This window comes from Cibotium barometz, chromosome 58, assembly GCF_041138505.1.
Source record: "Cibotium barometz isolate CiBa-2024 chromosome 58, ASM4113850v1, whole genome shotgun sequence".
In the NCBI taxonomy this organism is placed as follows: domain Eukaryota; kingdom Viridiplantae; phylum Streptophyta; class Polypodiopsida; order Cyatheales; family Cibotiaceae; genus Cibotium; species Cibotium barometz.
This window is the reverse complement of record NC_141103.1, coordinates 35,762,365-35,786,683: the sequence shown is the minus strand read 5'-3', so window position 1 is coordinate 35,786,683 and position 24,319 is coordinate 35,762,365. Positions and strand designations below refer to the sequence as shown.

The 24,319-nt window shown below is 44.7% G+C and overlaps 2 protein-coding genes across 2 annotated transcripts in view; both read left to right on the top strand.

The window, feature by feature from the left end:
* Window positions 1-23,900, top strand: part of ATMAK3 (Acyl-CoA N-acyltransferases (NAT) superfamily protein) — a 39,954-nt gene extending 16,054 nt beyond the window's left edge. Inside the window, exons 2-4 of the mRNA XM_086792633.1 lie at window positions 15,213-15,333; window positions 22,807-22,862; window positions 22,986-23,900. Coding sequence (XP_086648759.1) covers window positions 15,213-15,333; window positions 22,807-22,862; window positions 22,986-23,498 — 690 coding nt within the window. The 3' untranslated portion in view covers window positions 23,499-23,900. The remainder of the gene's footprint in view (window positions 1-15,212; window positions 15,334-22,806; window positions 22,863-22,985) is intronic.
* On the top strand, window positions 3,109-3,982 carry LOC147606222 (uncharacterized). Its single transcript, XM_086792551.1, has 2 exons — window positions 3,109-3,576; window positions 3,662-3,982. Exons 1-2 carry the CDS (start codon window positions 3,436-3,438, stop codon window positions 3,980-3,982), a joined length of 462 nt encoding a protein of 153 aa, XP_086648677.1. The 5' UTR covers window positions 3,109-3,435.
* Window positions 23,901-24,319: the final 419 nt, after the last annotated feature.

Genomic DNA, 24,319 nt, shown 5'->3' with positions numbered 1-24,319 from the left:
GCAATTTCCCCATCCGACGGCAATTTGAAGCGTTGTCGGTGATGACTTGCACCACGTTCTCCGATCCGACCTACATGTCACAATGCACATGAATGGATGCAATGAGCGTATGCGGTATGAGACTATCACATATACTAAAGCCTAAACTTTAAACTTTAAAGACTTGAGTGCAATTTGAAACTTATCTTCATGATGGCTTGCTTAATATGGCGATATATGAATGCGCCCGATGTTTTCCTCCCCGCTTTTCTGGAATCCACGGCCCGCACAAAGTATGTGCCAAGAGGGCAAGAGACAAGTATGTTGATGATGCCTCTCTTCTTCCGGTCACTACATCCGTTGGAGAGGATGCTACACCCATACTTGGACCATGCCGCCCACACCGGATTGAGAGATCTATCGATTCTCTCCCTCTCATCCACAATCCTCCTCGTGCGCATGTCATGATAGGAGACGCCGGTCCATCCTTCACATGGGCCCACATTTACAATGGCTTTCACCATTGACTTCCATTGATCTACCTTGAGCACATGGAATGAGAGATTGCACTCAATAATGGTGCGTGCAATCTCTATATCCGCTAACCGTTGCCGTTCTCAGAGATGTGATATAGAAGAAGAGAACCCCCCGGTGGCTTGGGCTAGAGTGGCTTGCCTCATGGGAGACTGAAGCCCTTTCTCTTTGAGGAGGCGGCACCGGCACCGACGGAAGCGGCACCGACGGAGGCGGCGGGGGAGGATGTATCACAAGGGGGGGAAATGACCTCATCATCCGCCCTTGAGCTTCTACCACTATCATGGTGAGCACCCAATCCACCCTTGATCTTGTTGAAGATCTCATCGGATATAGCAAGGGGGACTTCCTTGCATGGCGCAACTTGCCCCCCCACCTTCCTGAGATGTTGGAGAAGCCTATTAACTCCACTTGTGTATTGTTTGCGACAATACTTACAAGTCCACCTATATGACTTGGACTTTCCATTGGCTTTCTCTACATGGATAGCATGCACATTGAAGGCTTCATTCTTCTCCCTCGTCATTGTAATAGAGAGAGAAGGAGAGCTTAGAAGTTAGAAGAGATGGATGGCTTGAGAAATGAGATTGTGAGAGGCTTGAGTCCTTGAGGCTTGACTCTTGAGAGAGAGGGAGCCTAAAGGCTTGAGAGAGAGAGAGAGGCTTGAGAAACGGGGGAGAGAGTGCATAGTCACAGGGGACGGAGGGGACGGACCCTTGGAACGGGGGGACGCCGTCCCGGGAACATTATGGGACGGGGACGGACCATAGTAACAAGAAACGGCGTTTCCGCCCCCTGGAAACGGTTCGGGCGTTTCCGGAAACGGCAGGCCGGCGGAAACGCCGTTTCCGTACATTATTTTTTTTCAGGTTTAACAGGGGGGGGGCGTGTGCGTTTTTTCCATTTCGCTCTCCTTTCCTGCACTTCTTCGAACCCTGCGCCTATCACCACAAGGGCCCAAGGCTCAAGGCCAAGGCCCTAAGGCTCAAGCCTTTGCCCCCAGTGCCCCCCACAAGGCCCCAAGGCCTGTACTCTGCAGCAGCCTGCTCTCCAGTCTCACAGGTGGCTGCCAGGCAGCCAATTCTTCAAGGCTTCAAGGGCCAAGGCTCAAGCCCAACTTCCAAGCCTCCAAGGGCAAGTGTTCTCGAGGGCAAGTGCTTTCAACTTCAAGTCTCACTATGCCTACAGATCCCTATTGGCAGTATGCAACAAAAGGGGATGGATATGTCGGAGGTGGGGGTTCGCGCAAGTGGAAATGTAATTTTTGTGGATATGAAAAAACAGGTTCAGTGACCCGGGTAAAAGACCATTTGGGGCATGTCCCGGGCAGAGATGTCGCTTTATGTCAAAATGTGCCGCCCGATGTATTGGCATCATTTGAGGGTTGGAGAAAGCAACGCCTTGGTTTGGATGTTGGTGAGCAACATATGGCAGCACATGCAACAGGTGAAGCATCCTCGAGCCAAGTGGCCTCTTCAAAGAGGACTACAGTTGAGAGCCAGACAGATGTTGACAGTGCACATGTATCTTCGAGTGTGGGTGAGGGCCCTAGTGCAAAGAGGACGCCTTTACCTAGTGTGGAAGTGCCTGCAAAGGGTTCGTTGCAAAGAGCAAGCATTACAGCAGGCTTGCAAAAGCAAGCCATGAAGGAGGCAACAAGGGAGGTCACGTGCTTGTTTATACGGTGTGCTCTCTCTTTCAATGTGGCTCGCACCATACAATGGAAGAAGACCATGCGGGCCGTTAGCCGCATTGGCTATGAGTGGGAGGGTCCCTCGGCTGAGACAATCCGCACACGAGAATTAAAGAAGGAGAAACTCAACGTAGAAGGCCAGCTTGAGTTTTTGAAAGAAACATGGAAGAAATATGGCTGCACTATCTTATGTGATGGATGGTCAGCTGTACGCAAGAGGAATGTGTATAATGTGCTCATCTCCTCTTGCAAAGGCACCATGTTTTACAAGGCCATTGATGCATCGGCTGCGGGTCTCACCGTTACAGGTCTCTTTATTTGGACACACATCAAGAAGGTGATTGAGGAGATTGGCCCACAAAATGTTGTGCAGGTTATTACGGACAATGGAAGCAATTGTGTCTCCATGGGGAGTATGTTGGAGGATGCATTCCCAACAATTGTGTGGACCCCTTGTGCCTCCCATAGTCTTGATTTATTGATTGAGGATTTGGGGAGAATTTTTTGGGTTAGCGAAATCTTTGCCACCGCGAGGAGCATTGTCAAATTTGTGACACAAAGACCAAAGGTTTTGAGCACGTACAGGGCTAATAGTACCTTGGAGCTTCTCAAGCCATCCACTACGAGGTTTGCATACATGTTCATAGTGCTTGAGCGGCTTCTTCGTGTGCGGCCAAATCTGATTCGCACTATTAGTTGTGATGCATGGATCCAGTCGGGTAAGAGTATGACCCCAAAGTTTGTGGATTTTAGACGCAAGATCCTCAATGAAGCATGGTGGGAAGAGGCAGAGGCATTAGTGAAGACCTTAAATCTCATCTACACGGTCTTGCGCATTACGGACATGGAGGGGAGTACACTAGACCTCATTTATGAGTACATGGATAGGATCGGGAAGGCACTAGACAACAATGCCTACCTTTCTGTAGAGAGGTACGTACTTCTTCGCTCATGACTCATGGCTCATGAGCCTTTGCCAAATTGCCTTTTTGTCTTGGCTCTTTTCTAAGTTCTAACTTTAAAGTCTTTCTTTGGTTTTGTTTGTTACTTGTAGAATCGCGGAGATCAAGCAGATTTGGCAAAACCGTTGGGTTTGGTTTCATAGACCAATCCATGCTGTGGCTCATGTGTTGCATCCTCTATGGCGTAGCGAGGATCAGCTTGAGTGTGAGGAGCTAAACGATGACTTCCAAACCTATGTGGAGAAATGGTGTGGTGGCAATTTGGAGATGTTGCGATGCTTAGAGGATGATCTCCTTGCTTTCCGCAACAACACTGGCTACTTCACAAGACCTACTGCAAAACTTCGAGAAAGGCAGCTTCAGCCGGTCTCATGGTGGGAGAAATATGGACATGGTGTGCCTACGTTGGTGAGTAAGAAGCCCCTCCGCTTAAGCTTTAACGGCGACACCTTATTTGTATAATGTACTAATCCTAAATCTGCTCTTTGAACAGAGACGTCTTGCCATTCGAGTCCTCTCACAAGATTGCAGCTCTGGAACTTGTGAGAGGAATTGGAGCACATGGGCGCTCTACCATACGAAGAGGAGGAACAAGTTGACTACAGCCCAACTTGAGCGTCTTGTTTTCTGCAATTGTAACTTGAAGCTTCTTGAGCGGGCAGCTATGGGTCCTGAGCCAATGCAAGTGAATGTCGACAAGATTGACATTGAGAAGGTGCGGGATATTCCCACAATTCTACAAGAGGACCGAGATCTTTACACTTTGCTTTACGAGGAGGCTGTTGGGGTAAAGGCGTTATGCCCACCCTTATAGTGTGTACAAGCCCATAAGTTATAGTACATAGTACACTTAGTACTTTTAATGTACTAAGTGCACTATGTGTACTAGTGCAATATACATGTGTGATAGGGGAGTCACACACTCATGCTTTTCATGAGTTGACTTATCCCCACAACTCACTCTCTCTCTCTCCCTTGCTTCTCTGTGTATGTCTCCCATGAATGAACTCTAAACCCTAATTACAGGTTTCTCCCCATCATCTGGTATCAGAGCAAGGTCGCCTGTTGAACCTCTCTTGGAGCTGGTCGCCTGCTGAATTTTTCTTGAACTGGTCGCCTGCTGAATCTCTCTTGGAGCTGCCTGTATTTTTTCTGGTCTCTGCCCAGCCAGTAGGCGTGGGCTGGCTCAACTGCTGCCCAGCCATCAGCGTGGGCTGCCCCATTGCCCAGCAGCCAAGCAGGCTGCGAACCAGAGCCTTGTTCAACTGGCGCTAGGCGAAACCCAATTATACGTGTAGCGCTGGTGCACAAAGGAAGGCGAAGGCAGCTAAGTGAGCGTAGGCGACTTAGCGCTCGACGGCGAAGGCTACCAAACGAGCGAAGGAGCGAAGGCGGGTGATGAATTATTCGCAGCCTAAGGCGAATACGTGGCAAAGAGGAGGCCTGCGCGAACCCAACGCGATTCACACGCAGGCTTGTCAGCGCTGGACGGCGAGCTTTAACACACGGCGAAGTGAGCGAGCGAACCTGGCAAAGGAAGCGAAGCGCTCTTGACGACCCGTCGACTGCAGGCGTGGAGAGCTGGTCGTGGAGGTCAGCCAGGTGTGCAGCTACATTGCCCAGCAGGCATCCAAGCGAAGTGCACCTACCTCCAGGATGTGCTTGGCGCCCTCATTAGCCCTCATTGGAAAGCTAAAAAGAGCATCAACACAAACGTGTTCCCCCCTTCTCACCTGCACAGAACAAAAGCAGGTTCCTGCAACAAAAAATTCAGCCTGCAAATTGGATTGAAATCAAAGGTATTTTGCTTTAATTTTGAATTTTCCTTGTCAAATCAATCAATTGAGCAGGTACAGATGCCCAATTGCTCAATTTGAGCAAAATTGGCAAAATCGGGTGACATTGGTCACAATCAGGATTAATTTGCAGGAAATTGGTCAAATCAGGATCAATTTGCAGGAAATTGGTCAAATCAGGATCAATTTGCAGGAAATTGGATGTCGAAATTTGGGGCTTTTGATGTAATTGTGCAATTAAGCACTCATACATGCTGTATGATGTGAAAAATTGCACATTTGGGCAAAATTGCAGCAAATTGCAGCAAATTGCAGTGCAAATCAAGGGGCTTTTGTGCCGATTTGGTTGATTTGCATGCAGGCGATCGCATTTTATGCTGTGGTTAATGTGCTGATGCCTTACAAGCACCCAATGTGCCTGTAAATCAAGGGGCTTTCATGTATTTGATGTATATGTGGCCAGGGGGAAGCATCGTGAACACTTTGGATGCCTTCATGTGCGTCAATGTACCATGTATGATCAGAAATTGATCTTAAATCAAGGGGCTTTTCAAGTTTGTATGCTTGTTGAGCTTGGCAAAGCAGCAGGCAAGACATTTATGTCTTGAATCCTTAAAAATCAGCTTGCAGTCAAGGGGCTTTTGCCCAATTTCTGTTCGGGACTGTTGTATGCAGTGTACGGGACTGTAAAAATCTGATTTTTACTCATTTGGACAGCCAGGAGAGCATTTATTGCTACTGTACCTGCTGGTACAGATTTGGCACAGCTTTGTGCATGTTTTGGCATGGCTGTACATTGTTTTGAGTGATCAAAAGGTTCAAATTCAGCTGCTGAAATTGCCGGTACAGGTTTGGTACATCATTTGTGAGCGCTTAGTACTGCTGTACAGTACTTTGGAAGGGCAAAAGAGCACATTTAAGGTGCTGTCCAAAATCTGCAGCAACCAGATTTTGGTGTTTTCATCACAAAAAGTGGGAGAAAAGTTGCATTCTTGCTTCCGCAGTGGGAGATAAAGCTTGGGAGAACATTTGTAAGCACTTTGTGTGCTTTGGGTGCAGTGTTTGCACATCTTTTGGTGCAGTGTTTGCACATTTGCAGGGAGTCAGGCATTACAGGTTGTATTTTGCTATGGCAACCACAGGTGAGAGCTCTTCATTGCTTCACATCAAGAAGCTTGAAGGCTCGCATAATTATGATATTTGGCAAACCCAGTGCTACAATGTGTTGCTTCAGAAAAAGCAGCACAAGCCTATCAAAGAAAGGGGTGTGATGCCCGCTTCTCTTACAGCTGAAGAGTGGGAAGATATGGATGAGCTGGCAAGATCTACTATCATGTTGTCTGTGTCAGACTCATTACTTTTCAGCATTCGTGAAGAGAAGACAGCTTGGGGAATGTGGCAGAGATTGCAGGACTTGTATGCCCAACAAAGTGCCTCAAGCAAAGTGTATTGGTTGAAGAAACTCATAGGCCTTCAGATGAAGGAAGGGGCTTCTATGACAGCCCATCTCAATGAGTTTAATGGTATTGTCAGCCAGGTTATAAATCAAAAGTTGGCAATGGACGATGAGTTCAAAGCCACTTTTTTGTTATGCACTTTGCCAGAGAGTTGGGACACATTCAGGACAGCCACTAGCAATTCGAATGCTATGCTGTCATATGCAGATGTTGAGGGTGCTCTTCTTCAAGAAGAGATGAACAGGAAGAACAACTCTGTTGGCAAGTCTAATGCAATGAATGCACGTGGGAGATCCCAGCAAAGGGGGAAAAGCCAAGAAAGGGGAAGGAGCAAGTCTCGCTCCAAAAAGGATTTGGAATGCCATTATTGTGGCAAGAAGGGACACATCAAAAAGCAATGCTACAAATGGAAAAATGATCAAAAGGAAAAGGGAAAAGGCAAAGACAAAGAGAAAGACGAAGCCAAAGATGTAAAGCCAAAGGGCAAAAGTGGAGTCAAGATCGAAGAAATCAATGTGTCACATGCAGGTGGCAGTGAGGATGAGGTCCTCTTTACGTCTTCACTTGATGCCCATTCACTTCTTACAGGTGGTCATGGTATGCACTCATGGATCATTGATTCAGGTGCCTCCTTTCATGTCACAGGTTGCAGAGACTTGTTTGTCAGGTATACTGCTGGCAATGAAGGAGTGGTTTATTTGGGTGATAACCATGCATGCAAAATTCTTGGCAGAGGTGATGTGAGGCTTGTATTTTCAGATGGCTCACAGCTTATGCTCCATGATGTCAGGCATGTGCCTGAGATCAAGAAGAATCTGCTTTCTACTGGACAGCTTGATGATGCTGATTATGTTACCACATTTGGTAGTGGAAAGTGGAAGATTAGTAAGGGCTCACTGGTTGTTGCCAGAGGCTCTAAGGTGGACACTCTTTATTTCATGCATGCAGGTGTTTGTCACCATGCTAATGTAAATGCAACCGAGCTGCCGGAAATTTCTATGTGGCATAGCCGGTTGGGACACATGAGTGTCAAGGGAATGGAGCAATTGTCTCGTTTGGGTTACTTGCCTTCTCTAAAGTTTTCAAGTTTTCAGTTTTGTGAGCATTGTATATATGGTAGGCAACTACAGTGCCCCCACAAGAAAGCTCTTGGACAGAAAGATGCTCAGTTAGAGCTTGTGCATACAGATGTATGTGAGATGCCTCAGCTTTCTTTGGGAGGGGCAAAATACTTTGTGTCTTTTATTGATGATGCCACACGCAAGGTGTGGGTTTATCCTCTTCGTTTGAAGAGTGATACATTCTCAGTGTTTCAGAAGTTTGTTGCTCATGTTGAGAATCAAATTGGCAAAACACTGAAAGCTTTGCGTTCCGACAATGGTGGAGAGTATATGTCCAAACAGTTTCAGGACTTTTGTGATGCTAAAGGCATCAAGAGGGAGCTCTCTACTCCTTATGATCCTCCACAAAACGGGACAGCAGAGAGGATGAACAGGACCATTCAGGAGAAGGTCCGTTCTATGTTGTCACATGCTGCATTACCTCATGGTTTTTGGGCTGAAGCTGTTATGACAGCCGTTCACCTTATAAACAGGTCACCTAACACGAGGCTTGGTGGGAAAGTGCCAGAAGAAGTATGGACAGGGAAGCCTCCGTCATACAAGCACTTGAGAGTGTTTGGTTGCGTTGCGTACGTGCACATACGCAGGGAAATGCGCACCAAACTTGATCCTAAGTCTCATAAATGCATATTCCTAGGATATGGTGACAGAGGTGAAATGGGGTATAGACTTTGGGATCCCATAAATAGAAAGATCATACGCAGCAATGATGTCATTTTTGATGAAACATGCATGTATAAGGAGCCTGCAAGGCAACAGGAGCCTGGCAGAGTCATCTTTGATGATGATGGACATCATGGACAACAACAAAGGGCTGTAAATCAGCCATTACAGCAGGAAAACCAGCCCTTAAATGGTGCTGAAAATGGTCCAAATGGACAGCCAGATATGGCAGAAAATATCCCTATGGATATACCACAGTTGGAGGATATACCGGGCATGATATTTCAGCCTTATGGCATGGAACAGGAGCCACCAATGGGTGATATGCAGGCTGGACAGCAACCTGCAAATGATGGTCATTGGGTACGGAGGTCCACTAGACCCTCCAGAGCCCCTGACAGGTTTGTTCCAGGGGTTGACTATTTGATGCTTACTGACTGTGGGGAGCCCTCATGTTATAAAGAGGCTTTACAGAGGGCAGACAAGGCTCTATGGGAGCGTGCCATGAAGTCAGAGATGGATTCTCTGCATAAAAATGGAACTTGGAAATTGGTGTCTTTGCCTGCAGGCAAGAAGGTTTTGCCATGCAAGTGGGTATACAGGCTCAAAGTTGCACCAGATGCAAAGCCAAGATACAAAGCCAGGTTAGTGGCTAAGGGCTTCAAGCAGGAATATGGTGTGGACTTTGATGAGATCTTCTCTCCAGTGGTCAAAATGACCACACTTAGAGCTGTATTGGCTTTGGTTGCGCATGATGATCTGGACTTGATTCAGATGGATGTGAAGACTGCTTTTCTTCACGGTGATCTCCATGAGGAGATATATATGCAGCAACCAGAGGGTTATGCAGTAAGTGGAAAGGAGAAGCTTGTATGCAAGCTGAAAAAGAGTCTTTATGGGCTCAAACAGGCACCAAGGGAATGGTATCATAAATTTGATACATTCATGAAATCTCAGAAATTCAGGAGAAGTGACATAGATCACTGCTTGTACACCAAGAAAGCTTTGGATGGCAGTCTCTTGATTCTCATTTTGTATGTTGATGATATGTTGATTGCCGGGAAATCTCGTAAAGAGATGGATGCTTTGAAGCAGAGGCTGCATCAAACCTTTGATATGAAGGATTTGGGTGATGCAAATCACATCTTGGGTATGCGGATACTTCGGGACAGAAATCAGCATGTGTTGTATTTGTCTCAGAAGGAATACATTGGCAAAGTCTTGCAGAGGTTCAATATGGACGGGGGGAAGAAAGCTAGTACTCCTTTGCCTCCATATGTGAAACTCAGTGCTATGGACAGCCCACAGTCGGATAGTGACAGGGCTGATATGGCCAAAATTCCGTATGCTTCAGCTTGTGGCAGTCTCATGTATGCCATGGTTGCTACTAGGCCGGACATTGCATTTGCAGTGGGAGTGGTTTCTAGATACATGGCCAACCCTGGCAAGAAGCATTGGGAAGCAGTGAAAGGTGTCATGAGATACCTGAAGGGCACACAGGATTTGTGCATTTGCTTTGGCAAACAGGATGCATTAGTGCATGGTTACACGGATTCGGATTATGCCGGTCATCCAGATAACCGGAAGTCTACTACCGGTTATGTATTTACATTCACAGGAGGTGCTGTGTCATGGATATCCAGGATGCAGAAGTGCACAGCCTTATCTACTACAGAGGCCGAGTATATTGCAGCCACAGAGGCTTGCAAGGAGGCATTATGGCTATCTCGGTTAGTGGTTGATTTGGGCTATACAGGGGATATTCCATTGTTGCATTGTGACAGTCAGAGTGCCATCCAGTTGGCAAAGAACCCTGTCTTTCATGCAAAGACGAAGCATGTGGATGTGAAGTATCACTTCATCAGAGAGGTGATAGAGAACAAGCAAATTCAGCTTGTTAAGATTCACACGGATGACAACCCGGCTGATCTGTTGACGAAGAGTTTGCCTCCGGAGCGGTTTGCTCATTGCAGACACTTGATGGGCATTGGATGAGGCCATTTTCAGCCTTGATATGGCCTTGTATATTATCATGTACATGCTGATTTTTTCTTTTCCTTTACTTAAGGGCACTTTGCCTTTAAGTGGGAGGTTGTTGGGGTAAAGGCGTTATGCCCACCCTTATAGTGTGTACAAGCCCATAAGTTATAGTACATAGTACACTTAGTACTTTTAATGTACTAAGTGCACTATGTGTACTAGTGCAATATACATGTGTGATAGGGGAGTCACACACTCATGCTTTTCATGAGTTGACTTATCCCCACAACTCACTCTCTCTCTCTCCCTTGCTTCTCTGTGTATGTCTCCCATGAATGAACTCTAAACCCTAATTACAGGTTTCTCCCCATCAGAGGCCACAACACTAGTTCACGACACACGTGGTGGTCGTCGTAGGAGAGGGAGGCCGGCTGCAGCTAGTACTAGTGCTGCTAGAGAGGAGGCTATTGGAGAGGACTCATCTTCTTGCAGGGAGGACACACGCGAGAGCCATGAGGACTCTCAGGAGGATTCAGACTCCTCGGGTGCTTCAGATGAGGCTCAACAGTGATCACTGATTCACTGATGTTCCATGTTTTTTGTTTAGTTTTTCTTATCCTTAGGGATTATGGACAGCCGGCATGTCGGTTATTTTGTAGTTTTTGAACCTCTGACTCCCAAGTTTGATGATCATTGCTGATATGTATGATGTATTATGATCACAATTTGCAGCTCGCTATGTATGCTTCGGCCTTCAGTCTTTAGTTTTTTATGGTTCACATGAATTTGCCGCGACATCATACATGTCCATTATCTACATTCTGTCAAGTTTTATGATTCTAATGTCCACTTGAGTCTTTGATGTGTCTTGTTTGAGGTCTCTATGCATGTTTTTTGCATCTCTTGACATAAGTTTATTTAATAGGATGTCTCTATGCATGTTTTTTACATGTCTAAAATAAATTCAAAAGAAACTCCGTTTCTTGCCGTTTCTGACCTCACGGAAACTCGGAAACACCGTTTCCAACCCGGTCCGAACCGACCGTTTCTGCCGGTCCAGGTTACTATGGGACGGACGGACGGACGTCCCCAGCTGAGCGTCCCTCACAAGGGACGGCGTTTCGGGGACGGATCCAAGAGGGGACGGTTGTGGGGGACGGCTGCATGGGAACGCCTGCAGGTTACTGTTTGGGCAATGGTCACATTTTTTGACCTTTTTTTTGGTCGTTTGGGAGGGGCTTTTCATGGGCCTTTAGCCCTGGCCCATAGGCCTTGAGCCTTTGAGGCTTTGGGCCTTGGCCTCTCTCTTGTCCCTCCCTATAAGAAGACACACACACACACTCCCTCTCACACTTCAAGCTTTAGCTTCACACACACACACACTCTCTCTCCCTCAAGGGGCAAGCCTCAAGGGCCAAGGTCTCAAGTTTCAAGCTCTCACACAAGCAAGCTGTAGCCTCTCAAGACACTCTCCCTCACACACTCTCTCTCTCAAGATTCACACACACACACACACACACACACACACACCCCCCCACCCATCCTCACACTCAAGTTCTCCCTCAACTTTCAAGGCTCAAGCCTCACTCACTCTCTCTCTCTCTCTCTCTCTCTCTCACTCAAGCTATCAAGTGACAAGGAGGCATCCATCATCCATGGCATCCTCCTCGTGGCAGTGGCTCTTCAAGTTCCAACTACCCGTAGAAGGACGACAGGATGGACATGGTGGGATGAGGTCAATCACACCCCATCCCCTCATGGAGGTGGTGCACAGCCATGGACATGCAAGCTTTGCCCGTATAGGCGAGTGGGTGGTACTGACAAAGTAATTTTTATAGTGTCGTTCCTACCCCCGTCCCCGTTCCCTACATATGGCCATCCCCCGTCCCTTCCCCGTCCCTGTCCCCCGTTACCATCCCCCGTCCCTTGTGACTACGAGAGAGTGGCTTGAAAGTTGAGAGTTGAGAGAGAGAGAGAGAGAGAGGGGGCTTGATAGTTGAGACTTGAGCAATGAGAGCCTTGAGGGAAGCTTAGGGGGTGGGCATTTTATAAGTATGGGCCATGGCCCATGGCATAGGCAAGTGCCAAAGACTTGAGTCTTGGCCCAACACATGTCACAAGGCAAGCAAAAACGACCAAAACACGGTGCAGAAAACGGTCGTAAACGGGTAGCTCCAACGGTCATAAACGGGCATTATCATACCATACGATATCGTACGGTATTGTATCGTACGAACCTGTTCGTGCCGGTACGAGAAACAACTATGACCGCATCATCATCATCTCTCGTTGCTAAGTTGTTAGTGCCAAAAGTATGTGCATATCTTGTGATAAAACACACACATAAGTTAAACAAGAAAGTCCATGTATCCTCACCTGCTTGGGTGTCCCCAACTTGTGGAGATGGCTAAAATCGGTGCGGCGGCCGGCCTAGGGTTTTTTTTTGGCCCAAATTTTTTTAATAAAAACTGCCACGTATGGTCAATGAGGTGATAGCTCAAGTGGTGAAGGTGTTTGCCTAGGACCAAGAGGTCTTGGGTTCAAAACCCCCCTTGGTGCTTCCTCGGCGGCATCGCCTATGGGTGGATAAATAATCGCCTACTGGGGGCATCGCTTACGGGTGGATAAATAAGCGCTTACGGGCGGTAAAAATTGGTAACTATGGGAGGATCTTGGGCCAAAGGCCCACGTACGGATCCGTACTGTATGGTACAGTATCGTACCATACACTAAAACGTACCTTATCATAAGTTACGTACGTATGGATGCAACCTTGCTCTCTGACTCGGTCTTCAAGTTCTCTGGCTTGATCTCTGGATTTTCTAAAAACTCCTTTGAAACTGTCGAGAGGATCTCATTCTCTTGCAAATAGGATTTGTTGAGAAGACTTCTGAGGATAGAGAGTTGTTGGTGAATGGTTGTTTGGATGGGATCCTTGATGTTAGGCCTTTGGGTGAGTTAGAGCAGGCAAGAGACCCTTGTGTTGAGCTAGAGCTTTTGGATCCTACAGGCCATGAGACCATCGGTATTGACGACCTTTGGAAAGCTTTGGGGGGAATTGGAATCTTGTACTCAGAAGGAATTGCTCCTCTTGGATTGTATTTGGTATAAATAAATACCTGAGAGAAGAAAGTGTTGGAAATTATTTCATCCCCAGATGGACTTTCCCATGGATATTCATGCTTGTATTTGGCTCCATATGAAGCCATGGATTGGCATATCTTAGCAGAGATTATTCAGCATTTTTTCTACCATTTTTTGGTATTTTTTAGGCATTTATAGCAATTTTTTTTTTTGCTACAGCCATGTTGTCGGCCTGCTACAGCTGGCTGACCAGCATACTGAGGTAGTATAAAAGGGCTGGCTCCCTTTTCCCTCAGATTATCTCTCTTTACAGCTTCTGCAGTGATAGGCAGCATCTACGGGACCTCCCTCATGCTGCTCCACATGATGTACTACCTTTTCTGGTGATATTCAGCAGTGATCTTCTTTTCTCCTTTATGCTTGCTGTCCATATACAGTGTTGTACAGTTCTTGCAGCATTTCTCTGTGGGTATCACAGCATAGTACCCATTCTTTCAGAAAGGGTGTGGGGGGCACGGGGGGCAAAGGTATCACAGCATAGTACCCATTCTTTCAGAAAGGGTGTGGGGGGCAAAGGAGGGGGGGGGGGGGGGAGGGAGGATGGGCCTAGAGCATTATTACCGCCCCTAATGTTGTGTCTTGTCTCTTTGTGTTGCTATTTGTTTGTTAATTCTTGTGTGATTACACCTCCTACTATTACAGTGGTACATGTGGCTTCTAGATGATCTGGACCCGTTGATGATGAGGGATGCACCATCCAAGGAGGATACAAGAGGAGCAAAATTAGGCTTGCGCCAACCCTATCAACTATGTTCTTATGAAAAAGGTGTAGGTTGAGGAGAAAACACTTGCTGATGCACAAATTGAACCATCCGAACGGTGGGTACCATGATTGTCTAGATTTCAGTAAGGCGTGGTTTCATGTTCTCATATTTCATGTAGGGGACTAAGCAACCTCTGAAGGAGGCTGCTTTTTCAATAGGGTCTTGATTATGTTAGTCGGTGAAGTAGCAAAAGAAATACAAAGCTGTTAAAACTTCAAAGGGTGATGATGGTTGTGCTAGACTCGAGATGTATAGTAATAGGACAAATCAGCATCCTCAAAAATTCAAGGGGTAAGGTGGTAAAAGAAAGAAGCCCATACTTTGCAATAACAAGCATTCCAAATTGGGCGTGACTCCCTAGGTGAGTGATATTGTATGATAGCTGTAGATTAATAAAGTAACAGCACTTGCTCTATGCAATGAAGCAATTTGGCTTTTTGAGTGCATTCAATTCTTTTAGCTCTTTGGTACACGTCTTTTCATGCTTTTAGGTGGGGCCTTCCTTTAAGAAAAATGTAGATACCTTATTATTGCAAAGCGAAGATTTTTATTTGAATTCTTAAAGTTCCGTTTTTTTTTTTTGACCTTGAGTTGCTACGCATGCAAGGGGATAGGTACAACCTACTATGAAGCACATAGTAAGACCTACCAAATACAAAACGTTTTGGTATAAGCATCAAATCTAAATGCTAGATTGACCTTGCTTTGAGTGTCAAAATGCACTTGGAATACGGCATTTATGGTCCTTGGAGTGAATAAATCAATGATGAACATATAAGCTGCATATGGCTAGCTTATCTACACTGAACTTACAGGGTTGTCCTTACTTCCTTTACTTGTAAATGATATTTGAGCACATGTCCATGTTTGAGATTTTATGCTTGTGCAGCTATTTGTGTACTGCAAAATAGTGGGGATGGCTAATAGCTGTTTCCTTGATGATATGTATGATAAGAGTTGGGGAAATTGCTATCTTGCATGATTGAGTTCACATTTTTCTCCTTACAATGTTAATGTTTTCTGCATTAAACATCATACAGATGATGCTTGTGGATATTTTCGAAGGCATGTTGTGTGGCTAATCAATTTTATTGTTTGTTTCTTTTGACCTTTTCTTAGGCTTTCCATGAAGGCACTTGCGTGGGGACTATAGTGTGCAAAATGGGACAACATAGAAACTCGTTTAGGGGCTACATAGCAATGCTAGTGGTCATTACACCGTTTCGAGGAAGGGGAATTGGTAATTTCTTTCCCAGTATGTTGATGTTTTTGGTGTTTTTGATTCCGGACTTGTGAGAATCAAAAGAACATAAGAAAGTAAATCTGATTTTTTTATTTATGTAAGGTAAAAAAGTACGCTGTTCCTAACAAAGACAAACACAAACCTTGCAAATCACAAGTAGTCGTTCTAATTACTAACATTTGTCATTTACATCATTGCATCAATGTTTCAAGTTTCTGTAGGAATACAAAATGGATTGAGATTCTTTTAGCTACTGCACTTTGCTTAGTATAAGAAATTTTTTGTATAATGCTGTCATAAGGTGTTGGTACGTTGAGCTTGTCAAAAGGTGTCATACTTATCATGCATCTAGACCAGGTTGATGGATTGACATGTTTTTTCCAGATACTTTAATAAAAAGCAGGTTTTTCTTCAGATACTTATCATGTACCTAGACAAAGTTGACGGATTGACATGTTTTTCTCCAAGTAGATGAAAAAAAATTATGATTATAATTATGTGTCAAGGTACACTAATGGAAGTGTGGTTCTTTGAATTTCTAAAAAGCAAAAAACTGAAGATGCACAGAAAAGGAAGAGGAAAGAAAAGTGGCAATGGTTCTCTCAACCTAATTTACTGCATACTGATGAAATGAATAAAGCTTGCTTGATCTTTTAAGAATTAAACATTTTTCTATGTCCAAAGAGCATTTAAACAAAGCAAGTAAACGTTTTGTAGTCCTTCCCCAATCCATGGTATTTACTGCAATAGAAAGCCTTGGAGTGATTGTGTTAACTGTGGCTGCTGAATCTGCTGCTCTTTGGGTTGGTTGTACTACTCTTAAAGTTTGCTCTTTTCTCTATTGAAGAGTTGAAGAGAGGGGCCTTGAAATATAGGCCTATAGGTTTAAAAAAACACAAGTTGATTAACGCAAGTTGGCCTCAAAAAACAGGCCAACACCTTCATTTGCATTTCTGCATTAATTGCGTTCACACTTTGCTGGGCAGCCTATAGTTGCTTGTTTTGAGCGCTCACACTCATAGCTTCTTTTTTGTCCCTTTATATGTTAGGGCTTGTGACATTGGCTGATTCGTGTGCTAAATTCTAACCCTAACTAGAAGAGAAGCCTAGCGTATGTATTGGAGTGTTGAAGTTGATGCAGGTGACATCCCCTCCTGCTTTTCTTGTAAGAGCAAGGAGGACGATCATCGTCGATCGATTGAGATCAGAACTATTGATGGATGTAAATATTTTATTTTTTGTTGCTATCCTTGCGGAAATCTGATCCCTTTAGTGCTGTCAATATGCTATGCATCTGGACAAAGGCCTGGAATACCCACACACTAGTTTCCAGACAATGGCAATATGATTTGGTCAATTTGGAACATTTGAATCACTTAGCTATGATTCCAAGAGTGAAAATTATTATCTATTTTGTAGTTCTAAAATTAGCCTAGGCTATGTGGACTCCAAGGCTTGAGAAATTCCCTTTTATCACATGAGTACAAGGGGTAAGAAAAATGGCCCGTAATGGAAATGATTCCCGTTGGGTTAGGCTTAACCCTAAGGTGCAAGAAATGGGGGTAGAAAACGCGTGCGTGCGTGCGTGCGTGCGTGAGAGAGAGAGAGAGAGAGAGAGAGAGAGAGAGAGAGAGAGAGAGAGAGAGAGAGAGAGAGAAAGATTGTATTAACGTCTCTCTCAGGCCAAAGAGAACTGGCCTATGAGACAAAACCATGTACAATGTATGTGGTATCTCTGAATATCAGATGGTGCTCAGTGCACAACACAACAACTGGAAGAACATTGAAAGAAAACTGCTACTGTGAGGTCGGGATGTATTGACATATATAAGGATGGAGCACTACTGGGGTAAATGCACAACTATATGCCAGGGTGATACAACGCTGCTCAATGCAGGCATGCTCCTAGTCAGCTCCATCCTGTGGTCAGGGGGGGGTGTAATATGTCATACATGTCAGCGCGCCAGTCCCTGATCATATGTCGATGTTTGTGGGAAGGTTCGTCGACGCCGCAATGCTCGAATCTCCTCTGCTCTCCTCAAAGTGACTCCTGAGAGAGAGAGAGAGAGAGAGAGAGAGAGAGAGAGAGAGAGAAATGGGAGAGCAATACAATAATATGATAAGTGACAAGTGTCCTTTCACACCAAATGTCTAGGGGAAAAAACCCGTAGAACAAAAGTGCCCATGGAGATAGTGCTTGTCCACATGCAACACTACATATAAGCATATGGCCTCAAATCCCCTTGTAGTGGTAATGTGAATCTAGACAAGGATGCAAGCCTATGGCTTTTCGGAAAGCTTCAAACTTCTCTCGAGGCAATGCCTTGGTAAACAACTGTGCAATGTTACCTTGTGTAGAGTGGATTCTGTGCCATGGCCATAGCACTCTGGCTATTAGTGAGTATGGTACCCCGCTGCCCTCTGCTTGCGCACCCTTTGCCCATTTCGTACTTGTGCCCACAGCGTTGCGCGCACCTAGCTTCACTGCCTGCACTTGCGCAACCTGCATCCGCTGCGCTGCTCTCTTTGCCTCCCTGTGCCCGGCGCTGTAGACTGCAAACATGTCTCAATCCTGGGAGGGAGAACAGGATGGTGAAACTATCTTTCACACCTCCACAAAGGCACCAAATGCCTACCATAGAAGAATGAGGGAAGGGATTATGTCCCCTGGCTCACGAAGATGGCCCGACGAGATGAGGCCCTTTATGAGGAGAGACAGCTCCACATAAGGATATAGATGAGCACCATGCGACAAGAGCTTGAAATGGAATGGACTGAGAAGATGCATGCCCAAAAGAAAGTGAGATACGAAACGCTAAAGGAAGAGACATATGCCCAATTGAAGGGAGAAATGCAAGCCCAAGTATGGGTTGAGATGGAATTAGCCCAAGCTTTGATGTACACGGAAATGAAAAAAGAGATGCAAAAATGGAAGGATCACATGCTCCGGGAGATCGGCACAACGGTTGCATCGTACGAAGGCACCTTGAAGACATGTATGGTTGATTGCGAAAAAGACATCACAGAAATGCAAAACACCTTGGAATCATGTAAGGCAAAAGTCGATGCGGGTGAAGGAAATGTATTCATGGGCTGAAATTGCCAGCGTCACAAAGAAACAAATTGAGGAAGTAAGCCCATGGATTGAAGTAGTAAAGAAACAGAAGGATACACCAGTCAATAAAGTAGAGGTGATGAATGCTACATTGGAAGAGGAAGCCAAGAGATGGGCACGTGCCTTACATGTACGCGTAGTTGGTTGGGAAGATAAGGGGAATCCCCAAGAGGATGCAAAAGCTTTTGCAACAAAAAGTGGAGCCACTGATGTACCCATTGCTGGAGCATGGCGAGTAGGCAGAGATGAAACGAGGGCGAAGATATTGATCATCGGGTTTGATGACTTTGAGAAGGCGGCAGCCTTCCTCTCCAAAAGGATGGTCCTTAAGGAGGAAAAGATTTAGTTGGATGAGGATCTTACACCGGTTGGAAATCGTGAAATCTGCACATCAGGTATCAATGAAGGAGATCCGAGATGTTTGGCTTTTTTGCAAAAGTCGACTCTATGTCTTGAAGCAGTTTATGGCAACTATTTGCAATGACACCCATGACACCATCATTGGTGGTCATAGGGGCATGAATTCAATGTTGGAGAAGAATCAAGATAGAGATTGGCCCAGAAAGAGGTGGGACAAGTGCACTTACGGGAAGAAAATTGGTTTCTTACAACGAGTGCCTATTCTCGAAGGCCCTTTCTAAGATATATCTATGGATTTTGTGACATTTGCAAATTTGTTTATCCGGCATTGGTACCCAATTGGTGGCATACCTAGGACCATTGTATCAGATCACGATGCCAAGTTCACTTGTCAATTTTGGAGGGCATTGTTGGATAATTTTGGTACTAGGTTGAATTTTTTCAATGCATTCCACCCACAGACGGACGTCTAGGCACATATACAATCAATTGGTTTGATGTGCTGAAGTGTTATGTCCATGATAAGCAGCGTAAGTGGGAACAATATTTGCCTTTGGTTCAAGCTGTTCTGAATGACTCTTTTTAAAAAAAAATCTATTGGCAAGACTTCATATGACGTGGTGTTTGGAAGACGGTTCTGGTCATTGTTGACTAGGACATCATCTTCAATTCCCGATGCTAACCGATTGACGGAGTCTTACCAAGAGATCTTAGAGTCAGGCTGACCATAGCATAAGAGGCCTATACTAGGCAGGGCAACAAGGATAATAGAAGGGATGTGAAATTCTTGGAAGGGGATTGGGTATATCTCAGGATTATGAAACAAAGGTTGAAACAAGTGGGCAAGCGATGCCCAAAGTTGTCATTTCCTACTTCTGGACCTTTTTCCAATTTGAAGAAGATTAACAAGGTGTCTAGGAAGTTGGAAGTTACGTTCGAGGTGGATCATGCATGATGTGTTTCATGTTTGCTTGGCTGAAGCACTATGCCGGACCTCCTCCCACATGTCCAAGATGAACTGTAACCCTATGTTGTCGATGAAGCCGAAGTGATGGTTCGAGAATAGATCCTTTTGCATTGTTTCAAGCATGTCTCGTGGCCATAAAGAGCGTCAGTTCTGCACGAAGTTTCGGGAGTGAGGGATGCATGAATCAGTTTGTCTTGACAAGAACTTCTTTGAAGACTATCCAACATTATTGACGGACTATGTAGAGGCTATGCAGCGTCTGCCAAGTTAAGGAGAAGGGGGTGTCATGTGCATCCCACACTTGGACGCCACGTGGACATATCTGTACAGTATGTGCAAGTCTTAGAGTGGTACCTGGCCCTTTGTGAGCCCTTGTTCCAAGGATCCGTTGTATAGGGCCATGGTCAGTTTGCAGGTCCCGTAGTTGAAGTCAAGCATGTCCCGCACATCTATGTAGAGGTAGACCAAGTGTTGCTGGGGCTGCTAGTCTTATGGCAGCCCATGGCCCACCAAAGGGCCAACCAAGGAGCCATCAAGAGCCCATGGTTATGGGGGCTAGACATAGGCCAGCCCTATGGAGCCCCATGCAGCGTTTTTGGCCAGCAGCAGGGCTGCCCAGAAGCACATGTGTGAAGCGATGGAATTTAAATGCTTTTTTTTCTAGTTGTGAGCAGGCCGACAGTAGTGGAGAAAATTGACCAGCATATAGATTGCTTATATAGGTGATATTCAGTCTTTTGCATCCACCATCTCATATTCTTTGCAAGAGCCAATGTTTTAAGGGCTGAGAGACATTGCCAAAGGCAAGGTGGAACATGAAGATTAAGGGTCGTCTTCAGGCTGAAAGACATCTCAGTCAAGTGAAGGTCTCCAAGTCAGTTCAGTCCTGGTTATTTACAGCCAGCAGTCTTGTCATTCTATTCATTTAATAAAGCAAACACACCATACATGGTGGGGGCCCTTCATAGGGTCTCTGGGACCCAACACTGTGTATTGTCTCTCTTCTGTCTTTGCACTCGTATTCTCATTCCATTGTGCTATACATCGTCAAGAACGCCGAAAGTTATTTATCAAAGTATAATCCTCGTTTGGAAGCTTTCGTATGTTACAACCTAATCCTGAGGATTAGCTTTAGGTACGTAACAGCTAGAGATCCCATGACTACAAGCTTCTTTTGAAAAACTATGTTTGGCAATATGAGGACTGAGCTGCCAAGGGAGTTGTAGCCCAGCGGTTAGGTGCACTTACTCAAGACCAAGAGTTCATGGGTTGGTGGGGTGCTCCCCCCGATGGCACCCCACATGGCTTGAGCACCCATGGAAAAATCACCTTCGGGCGGCGGGCACACATGATGTGCCTATGGTAGAGGAAAATTTACTAGAAGGATCTACCACCCAAAAGAAAAAAAAGAGGACTAAGCTGATTTTTTCCCTTTTGAGCTTGTTTTTCTCCAAGTGTTATGTGGCAAATTAAAAGACTTTGTGGGAGAAGTAATTGCCATTGGTTGAATTTGCATACAACAACATGGTGCATTCCACCACAAGCAAAGCTCCCTTTTGAGATTATTTACGGCAGGGTGGTTCCTCCATCCCTCAAGACGAAGGATAGGATCTTTGCTGTAAGTGAGTTTCTCAGGGAAGTGGGTGATGCCCTTGTGAAGGTGCGGACAACTATTCCATAGTTAGTGAAAGCAAAAGAGGGTTTTTGATAAGCATGGAAGGCAATTGGACCTTAAAGAAGGTGATTGGAATTTGGGTTTTGCATAAGTTTCAAAAAGCAAGACATAGGAAGAGAGCTGGAAAGGAGAGGGCCCAAAGCTTGCGAACAAGTATTATGGACCTTTCCAGGTGATCAAGAAAATCAACGAGGTCTCTATTAGGCTCGGGTTGCCGGATCATGGGAAGATTCACAATGTTTTTCATGCAAGCCTACTAAAGAGATGTGTGGTTCCAGAACTAGTGGAACCGGTTATGGATGATGCACGAGAAGTGGATGAAATGAAATAGATTTTTCGGTTAGAATAGATTGTGTTCCACAAGGAAAAGAAAATTCCATGAGGCCAAGTTGTGCGATGGTATCTCATGAAATTTAGGAATTATTTAACCGTTGATACTAAATGTTTGGATGAGGAATATTTTAAGGAGTATTTGGAACTTATTAAATACTTAAGAGGCTTTTTAGTTCAGGACAACTGTTTAGAACCGGGGGGATGTCACTACCATGACATTTTCCATTATTTTTCATGGGTTATAAGATGGTTTTGTATCATGAGACTCATGGATTTGCATGGAACCTATACGATGATTTTATGAGTTATATGGTGGTCAGTGTACTATAGGACCCATCTACGTATTGGGTTATATTATTATGGTTTCACACCTGGCACCCAGTCTTCGATTATTTTGGGCCATATGATGGTATGTGGGACACGCAATGTGAATGGGAGGTTGCCCAGTGCAATTTGTACGTGTGCATACGCATGTTTTGATGTGTGTGTGTGTGTGTGTGTGTGTGCACAAGGTTTAATTATGCTGTTTGGACCATGCTTGCATATTCTGTGTTCATGTTCTCAAGGAGATGGAGATGCCCAGAAGTAAGTGCTTGCAGATCTATCGTGTGAATCTGTATGTTTACATGATTTTTGGCTTACTTTTGCAGGCACATCTTTTGTAAATTCTAGCATATTATGGTACAACGGTGTATACACTTTTATTTTTGAGTACACACTTATTAATGAGCTAGGTGGGCAATTTAGTCTAAAAGGTTGTCCACCCCTTTAGTATGTGTGTGGGGGCTTTAGACATTGTGGCGGGCAGGGCAGATTGCCAATTTTATCACCGGTTGCTCATGAGTGCGGAGATTACTATTTTTTTGTGGGTGTGCTCTTCAGTGTGTAAATCCCCTTATGCTACCTCTATAGCGGCGGTGGTGCCAAGTGATTGCACCACTTTTGAATGATTATTGTCAAGACAATGTGCTTTATCTTTCACTTAATCTGAATGTTAAGATTACAATTTAATATCTGCAGCTACAGAGCTTGTGACCAGATCGATCCAAGTTATGCATGATTCGGGTTGTGAAGAGGTATGTTTCTGTCTATCTGGTTGGCTACTTATTTTTAGTTCATTTTATAATGGAATGCCTCACATCACTGATAAGCTTAAGATTGAGCTGGATTTGTGCTATGTGTAAACTTGTGTCTTATAGGTGACATTGGAAGCAGAAGTGACAAACAAGGGTGCTCTAGCTTTATATGGAAATCTTGGCTTTACTCGTGCTAAACGACTCTACAAGTATTACCTCAATGGTGTGGATGCGTTCCGATTGAAGCTGCTGTTTCCTAGACCTTACGATCAGAAGATGTTGCCATCGTGTGATGAATGTTCTCACACTGAATGTGGACAACAGGAGCCTCACCATCACCATCATTCTCATAATGATGATCATGATCATAGTGGTTGTTACCATCATCATCACTCTCATAATGATAATGATCATGATCACAATCATGATCACACTAGTGATTGTCACGATCAGCATCACTCTCATATTGATGATCACGATCATAGCAGTTGTTATCATCATCATCACTCCCATAATGATGGTCACGATCTTGGTGGTTATTCAGGTCATGTGCACGAGCAGCATGGTAGATTCTCAGCATATGACAGCCATTCACACCACCCAGGCCATACCTGTGCCCATCATGAACACCATTGAGTTGGCTTGTAATTGGCTTGGTCTCTCTCAATCAACAGAAGCCAAATCAGGGTTCTTAGAAGACACGAGTAAATTGAAGTTTAGTGCACAGAAATGGGCGTTTGTGTCCCCACTAGCTGTGCCCTTGAGAAATACAATTGTGGAAAGCAGATCATCAAAGGTAAGTGGGACCCGCTATGAACCTAGCCAATTAGAACAGTAGGAGTGTATAATTTATGTTCTTTGGCCATGCCTCCAAGTACAATTCTCATTTGTGTGAGTGAGTTTTACATTTTGTGATCTTAAATGATCTGTTAAATGCACGACTTCACCTTCAATTATGTGACATGATATAATCATAGTAATCTTGTGAGTTTTTGAACCTACTTTTAACTTCAAGTATCAGGAATGCTGTGGTTGCAGTGACGAATTGGCTGTGGATAACTGTTAATTGTTCAATGCTTTAAAAAGGTAATCAAAATCAAGGAAATGAAAATCTTACTGTTATTTTATGAAGGTGTCAATGCTAATTATTACTTAAAAGAATAGTTACTAGAGTTTTGTGGTAAATAAAATTGGAAGAGATGTATATCCCCAGCTAAAAGGGATCGTGCCTCTATCAGAAGGAATACGAGGTAGCAGAAGCTTCTAATGAAGGTTAATTCTTTTGGGAAGAGTGTTACCGCGAGAGTGAAGATCTATGCGTGTCTTGCTTGCATCTTGCATAACAAGAGCATACTTCGTAGATGATCCACTGAGAAGAAAACCATTTTATCAATTTGACAATCATTTAATTTGTAGAGCATAGTAAATTTTATATTCTTCCAATTACTTAATTGTTT